At 41.9% G+C, this 7,946-nt stretch overlaps 1 protein-coding gene across 1 annotated transcript; it reads left to right on the top strand.

Annotated features, from left to right (window-relative positions):
• Positions 1-6,295: 6,295 nt before the first annotated feature.
• Positions 6,296-7,294, top strand: LOC107061936 (uncharacterized). Its single transcript, XM_015311982.1, has one exon. The coding sequence runs from the start codon at positions 6,296-6,298 to the stop codon at positions 7,292-7,294; it is 999 nt and encodes a 332-aa protein (XP_015167468.1).
• The last annotated feature ends 652 nt before the right edge of the window (positions 7,295-7,946 follow it).

Below are 7,946 nucleotides of genomic sequence, written 5' to 3'. Positions count from 1 at the left end.
CCGAGCTTCAAGTTAATCGATGAGGACACGGACACAGAAAAACATCCAGTATATGTTCCTCCCAACACAAGGACGTCTCCCACTACACCCCGAGCCACCAGAGGCACCCCCCGGAAGGTGATCCCCGACGTAGTCACTGTCTCCCAGTCTGATGAGGAGCACACATTGATCGAGTCACCAACTGGGGCTGCTTCCGGTTCAACTATTGGGTCTACGTATGGCTTCAAGTCTACTCATGCTTTTGGCTCTGAGTCTAGCCAAGCTTCAGGGTCCGAGTCAGCCCATGCTTCGGGGTCCAATGCCAAGTCAGCCATAGGGTCCGACCAAAATGAACAAACGGCCTCGTCTAATGAGGCTACTAGCTCAGAGTCAGTACCAATACCAAGGAATGAGGGCCCTACTCCAGTGGCCGGTGAGTCAAACAGATGGTGTGTTGACGGCCAATGGAAAATCTATCGGGATGCCAAGATGAATAATGACAAAGAGAAGATGGCCCGACTTATTACAGAGGAGCGCAGAGTCCTCACAGGGTGATTGCACACTGTCCCTGACATCCACCGGCTTTTTAGCCTTCACAAGTGTGACTGGATGGCTCGAGACCCAGGTACCTATAGTGAGGAGATGGGTACGGGAGTTCTACGCCTCCTATGCTGCCACTCTCCGTGGTTCGATCTCCAAGCTGATCAAAGCCCATAGCCCAAGACCCTCTCATTTCCAGTTTGGTCCGAGGTTGTCCGGTGGACATATCACATGCCACCATCAGTCGTTTTCTCTATGGTCCTACCACGGGTCACTCTTGGTCACTAAACACAGCGGAGTTTGATTACAGATGGGACATCGTGCGGAGCGGCGCTTTCCAGAGGAATGCTGAGCAGCGAGAGGCTGTTATACTGTGGTTATCTAACTACATTGCTCCAGATGGCGAGCGTGCGGAGTAGGTCACCACACCACAGTTAGGTATCCGCAAGGCCACATTAAATTTTATGGCCAAGTTCTTCTAGTTGTTAGTGCGTAACAGGGTATCGCCTACAAAAGCTGACAACCAACTCACATGGGACAGAGCGGTCATGGTTGCAGTATTGGTAGCAGGAGTGGAGATTGACTTTGCCCGCATACTGCTGGCAAAGATTCACGAGAGGGCATTCAAGACATCCACTACTTACCCCTTTCCATGTTTGATTTTACAATTGTGCAAGGACTCTGGAGTGCCGATCTGGCACTGTGACAGGTTGGTCCACCCTACTGGGACTTTGGATATAGGCCTCATTCGTGATGAGGCCAATATGGCAGCACCTTGTAGAGAGCCCCAGGTTGAGGTACCTCCCTTGGGCACAGATCTTGCAGACACAGTGGGGCAGGCACAGGACGGTAACCCCATTTTTCCAGAGCACACCGATACTGTCCCGGCCTCCTCTTCTCAGGCTGCTAGTAGGGCTCCTAGCTCATACCGGTCCACACCACCATTAAGAGTTGTTGTTGTCCCATTGGCTAGAGTACAGAAATTAGAGGCTAAGATGGCCACACTGCTGCATCATATCCAGCCTTGGATGCAAAAATCGATAGCTGCGTCCGAGGCCAGAATGGAGCAAAGGATTGAGGGAATGATGGACCGGAAGATCTAGGCCGTTAACAAGCGTATTGATGTCTTTGAATTGAGAGTCCTTGAGCGATCATCCCTGACCATGGATCTATCCTCTTTTCAGTCCAAGTTAGCCAGTCTCCGGACCGACATTGATGCCATTCTTAACACCCCTACAGTTGAGCCTCAGGTTGCATCTACTGTGTTGGCTGATGATACGGTGCTGGATGTTTTATTCAGTGGGACTGCCGAGGATGGGCCTGAGCCTATACCTACAAAAGGCAAGAGGCACTATTCTAGTCACACTGAGAAAGAAAAAGCCCAAAAGAGACAGTGTATGTAGGACAAGGAGGCTAGGAAGGCTTCGATTTTAGATGAACAGTTAGGCCAACGGAGGATGCGTGAGAGAATTACAGGGGCATCGAGTTCTGCCCTAGTTGTAGAGGTCTCGCCTGTCGTGAGGGATGTTGTGAGCAACACTGATGGTACGGTTAGAGTGACCGAGAGCACTACTGAGGGTGTGATGGTTGATGTGGGCACTACTGAGGGTGACCCAAGTATGGTTCCAGCGGGCCCTGGGAAATCGGACCCACCCGTTTGTTAATGTTTCTTCGGCGCAATGTGCCACAGGTTTGCTTCACCCAATCCATTATTTGTTACTGTTTTTGTATACATTAGGGACAATCAATCTATTTTTGTTAGGGGTAGGGTAAATGGATTGTGAGTGATAGGGTGAAGTCTGAGTAACCCAACTCATAAATCCTCTCTTTGGGGTTTTCTTGCCTGTGTTCTTTTTCCCCAAGAGACTGTTTAATTTCTGTTGAACCGGCATGTGTTAGGATCGTATGTATAGAAGCATGAAAAGGAATGAATCATGATGGCTTATAAAAACAATTGACACCCGTTCAAAAATTTGTTATATGTGCTAGAATTTGTAGGCTAAGATAAGTTGAATGTGTTGACTCTGAGTATGACATGGTAATGAATCAACTTGATGGCATGACTTAAGCTAAAACTTAAATTGGGTAATCTGATAATGAAACTATGTGCCAAGAGTATGTGAGAATAGTTGATTGTTCAGACAGTTTTTGTGCAAAACTAGAACTTGCCCGGTTAGTCCTGCTAAAGACAATTCACTCTAGAGACTAGGAAGTGATCATAGGCCCTTATTCTGATAAGTCCACAAACTGCCTAAAAGAAGGATCTAACCAAATGAAATAAATGCTCCCTTTGATCCAAATGCTTTGAGCTTAAAATTAGACCATTTCTTTCGAAACCCTGAACTCACCTTCCCATAATCAACTATGTTGGCCCCGGTCCCTCCTTGGACATGTGCACCTCAACTTAGGCTTTCGGCCTAAGTTGAGGGTGGCTAATGTAAAAAAGTAACTTCAATCTTGGCCCTGACCCGACATTGGGTATTGTGCACCTCAACCAATGGAAAATCCATAAGTTAAGGGTGGCTATGAAAGAGGAAACCGAAAGAAAAATGGGTATGAAAAGAGTTTGATATTGAGAAAAGTGAGGAATGGATGTGACTTGTTGAAAGCTAAAGAAAAAGAATAAACCGCAAGAAAGAGATAAAAGTAAAAATTAAAAAGATCTACAAAGTCTATAGTCACATCCATGATTGAATAAAATCAAGGGAAAGAAGGTAAAACGGCAGGATGTCAACAATAGGGCAAAAAGAGGTTGAAAAGCCTAATGTAATGTCAAGGAGGGCAGAAAGTCACTAAGAAATACCCAAATATGCCACACCTGACCCCGAGCCTACGTTACAAGTCAAGAAAGTCCTATAGTGATCCTAGAGTCTAGTTTGGAGAGTCTAAGCAGTGAAAATAAGGACAAGCCTATGGTACTGAGCATTGAAGTTATTTCTGAGTGTGAGTGTTGAATGAATCCTTGTATTCAAAATCATAGTTATTGTGTGAAAGAAAACGGATTTCATTTGAAGTAAGGGAACTAGTTACATTGTCGGTGAGTTGGTACTTTGGTGATGGTGAAACAGTGTATGTTGTGTGATTGGTTGGTCGATCGTTGTCATGGTTTGATCTGCACGAATTAGCTTGTCGAGTCTAAGATAACAAATTTTGCACCCGGAAAGTGAGTGGGATAGAGAGTCATGTGATTGCTTGTGCTTGAAATGTTTGCTTCTATACCAGTGTCTTCTAGAGTCTTAGTGCGTCGCTTGAGGACAAACAACGAATTTAAGTTGAGAGTGTTGATATACCACAGTTTACGGTATTTCTAATACATTTCACTTAAAAATTGTGTGTGTCTAGGGCCTTTTTGTATTGGTTTTTATGTGTTTTTATCATATTTTGCAGGAAAGATGTTCAGGCGCAAAAGTAAAGAGACAGCTAAAAGGAATGCAGAAAAGGGCATCTATGGAGGTGATCTATGGACCGTAAGTCCATTAACGTTCCATAGATGGTGGTCGTAGATCAGCATGCAAAGCATGGAAGGCAAATCAGGGAAATCTGATCAAGTATGGAACTATGGTGGACATTGACGGTCCGTAGATCCATCTACGGACCGTACTGTTGATCCGTAGATTGATGTTGCAAGGGTTCTAGTACCTGATGTTTGAAAAATTCTAAGTATGGAGCTACGAAGAGGGATTGACGGACTGTAGATCAATCTACGGTCCGTACTGCAGTTCCGTCGTTTGCTTCAGAGAAGCTGATTTTTGGAAAATGAAATATTTTCTAAGTCCTGGCTGACGGAAGGGACTCACAGACCGTAGATCCATTGACGGTCTATGAGTCAGTCTCGTGGAATGAAGACGTGTGCCTGAACAACCTTCCTTATTTTGTTTCCCTTTTAATTTAGGTACTTGTTTTCTATAAATAAGGCATGTAAACCTCAATTTTGGGGGTTAGACCTTATTATTTTTATTCTAGTTACTTGACTTGGGAGATTAACTTGCAACTTTAGCAATTCTTAATTTCCTAAGTTCGTTTTGAAAGATTTTTGGTGTTGCAATTCAAGTTAAATTTCTGGGTTTATTATTCTTCTTACATAAGTTCATAATTCTATTATCTAAAACAATGAATTATCGTATGAATAGTCAATAAGTAATTCTTGAATAGTGTTTTGCATGCATTGATAATTCTTTCGTTTAGAAGTCTTTTTAACGAGTGCACGCGTTAGAACTCGCCTTGTTGCTACTTGTCAGACCAAGTAGGTAGTTAATAACAAATGAATTATCAACATAGATTTAGTGTGATACTATCTAATAGGCTAGTGTCTATTGGTGCGAAGTAATAACTAAGCCAAACATCGATTATGATGTCTAATATGAGGTAAAGGTAAGGATTAGTAAATTATATAGACGTAGCCGGACCAAGGTGCGGGGTGAAATTCTCTAGATGCCGGACCAACGATTTAGAGATTCCTAACTTATCACTTTGCATGTAGTGCACTAGGAAATGATTGCTATTACTAGGATTACTGCGTTAGGAGCTTTTGAGGAACACGTATACCCTAGTTATTTCTCTCATCTTGATAACAATCAAAATTGACTTTTGATTACTGATTACTTATTGAATTCTTACAATTTGTTCACAAAACCCCCTTTAATTACTTGTTTCTGGAAGTAATTTGACTAATTGAATATAATTGTTGGTTAAAGTAAAGTCTAAGCCACTTTTCTTGTGGGATCGACCCCAACCTACAAATTAGGTTCTTTACTTGATAACGATCGCTTATGCTTCTTTAGGGAGGTGTAATTTGAGCGTATCAAGGGTAAAAGAATAAAAAAGAAGGGGAAGTACAGGAAGGAGAAACAGGGAAGAAGCACATGATTATGATGCAACAAAGGTCGAAAAATCAAGAGCAGTACAAAGAGCAGAAAGTTACTTATGGAGGCATGTAGAGGAAAGAAGGAAGAAGAAAGACAGAACAAATTTGGAACAAAAAAAATACTCAGCAGAGTGTGGTGAGCACGGATAACAAGTTTGAAGTCTTGGCGGAAACAGAGAAGGAACCAGCGATAGATGTAACACTGGTGGAAATTGAAACAGGTCAAGGCACTAAACACTGGGTTGAGAAAACATTTGGTGAAAAAGAATCGACCTTGGGGAAAAATGGAACATACAGCAAAAAGAGTAACACCAAGATGGTTGTGGAGCAAAAACAAAGCCTAACACCAGCGGACTCGCAAACGGTTGAAAAAGGGGAGCGACAAGAGAGTGAGGCAGATGCGAGGAGCAGCAATAAGGCTATCGAAGTAATGGGGAACAAACATATCACACAAAGAAATGAAGAAGAAGGAGAATCATCATACAAGTTTGGCAAGGAGGAGGATATAAGAACGAAAAGTTATCCAGATTTACAAGAAATTACTGAAGAAGAGAAACAAAGAAAAAGAGATACAGAAGAAGACCAAGACATTGGAGACACTATACAGATAGTAGTCATAGAAGGGGATATCTACCCTAGACACATTAAAAGCCTGGAGAGTGATGCTAAGCGTAGTAAATCATGTGCACCATCACTACCTCTTCAAGTGAAAACAAGGAGCAATAAGGAAAGACCGGAAGATGTTTCTCAATGATTGGGAAAGAAATCTTCTGGAATATAAGGTCGGTTAAATATCAGAAAGCATTTGAGAGATTAACTGGCCTTAATAAGAGACATCGATATAGTTTTATATCCCTTTTGGAACCCTTTCAAGGACCACAAGAGCTAGAACAATACAAAAGGAAATTAGGGATGCAGAATGCTTACTGGAATTGCTCATCAAAAATATGGATTATGTGGAATGATGATTGGTTAGGGGAAGTTGTTAGGGACAATTTGCAGCACTTGACCATGCAGTTTAACAAAAACAATGTAGAGATATTGTTCACAGTAGTACACACTAGATGTGATGCAAGAGAAAAGCTTGAGCTATGGGAGGAACTAGAAGTCGTAGCCCAAGAAATGTCTCTTCCATGGTTGGTGGGTGGAGATTTTATTGTAATACGGATCGAAGAGGAAAAAGAAGGCGGGGTAGATTTCACCCATCTTGAAGCTGTTGATTTTAACCAGTGTATAAATAATTGTGCCTTAACAGAATTGAGGTACTCGGGGAGTAAATATACATGGTTGAATGGCAGGATCGAAAGGGCGTGTATATTCAAAAGACTGGACAAAGTATTATGCAATCAAGAGTTTCTTAATATACTTCCATTGAGTGAGGTCCTTCATCTCATGAGACAAGGGTCAAGCCATGCCCCCCTACATGTCTTATGTGGATCTGAAGAGGAGATAACAGTGCGACCATTCAAATTTCTTAATTTTTGGACAAAACATCCAAATTTTAAGAAGATCATCGAAGAGAACTGGAAAGTGGAGTTCGAGGGATGCCCATTCATAAAGTTTCAATCGAAAATAAAAAAGATAAAAGGAGTTCTAGCAAAATGGAGTAAGGTCACTTTTGGTGATGTATTTCAGAGCATTGCCACTCTAGAAGATGAGATTAGGGTGAAGGAATGCCAACTAGAGATAAACCCAACCGCTGAGAACAGATCTGAATTAAATAAGGCTGAAGCGGAGTTGAAAAAATATTTGTATATTGAGGAAGAGTTCTGGAAGCAAAAGGCGGGAATGAAGTGGTTTAAGGATGGAGACATGAATACCAAATTCTTTCACAATTATGTAAAAGGAATGAGGAAAAAGCTTCACATAGCTGAAATTCAAACTGAGCAAGGAGATATGTTGGCAAAATAAAGCATATGAGCATGAGACCTTGATACAAATTCAGAGTTCAAATCAATTATCAGTAGAAAGCAAACAGATTTTAAACATTGATAAGGCGCAACTACCCACTTTGAGAATCAAGACAAGAAGAATCAGAGTAGAGGGGTATTAACAAGAGCAGAGACATACACAAAAGTAACCACAGTAGATGTTATGATATTTACAGAGAAAATGTATACCACACTAAGGAATTCATAATTATGAAAACTAAGCTACCTAGCCTATACCATGACAGTCTACAAAAAATACACTAGAGAAAGGCGAGGGCCTTCAGGTCAGGTAAGAAAATCATGCGCAGGAGCAGGAAAAAGAACCTTGCAAAGAAGATCAAGAGCAGCTGGACATCTCCGCAATAGCTTCAACAGGAAAATCCATAAAGATGATGAGGAAATGGAGAAAACGATCAGGAAGGTTAAGAAGGGAAAAACAAGGAACTTACTGATGGTATCAGCTCGAGCTCACAAAAAGCCATTATTGAATCCAGCTAGGAATCCACCATCTCCACCGGAATGCACCTATACAATAAAGAACAAAGATGATCAAGATCAAACATGAGGAAAAGAAGAGAAGTACTTCCACGAGCTGTTGAAGAATCGATAGCTCAGGCTAGCAGAGGCTCCAA

This window comes from Solanum tuberosum, unplaced genomic scaffold (genome assembly GCF_000226075.1).
Source record: "Solanum tuberosum cultivar DM 1-3 516 R44 unplaced genomic scaffold, SolTub_3.0 scf00181, whole genome shotgun sequence".
Lineage (NCBI taxonomy): Eukaryota > Viridiplantae > Streptophyta > Magnoliopsida > Solanales > Solanaceae > Solanum > Solanum tuberosum.
Note: the sequence above shows the minus strand (reverse complement) of the source record. Positions and strands in the feature narration are given on the sequence as shown.

What these genes read in the sequence shown, in the direction of transcription:
- LOC107061936 (XM_015311982.1), top strand. Translation starts at nt 6,296, where the DNA reads ATGCAGAATGCTTACTGGAATTGCTCATCAAAAATATGGATTATGTGG.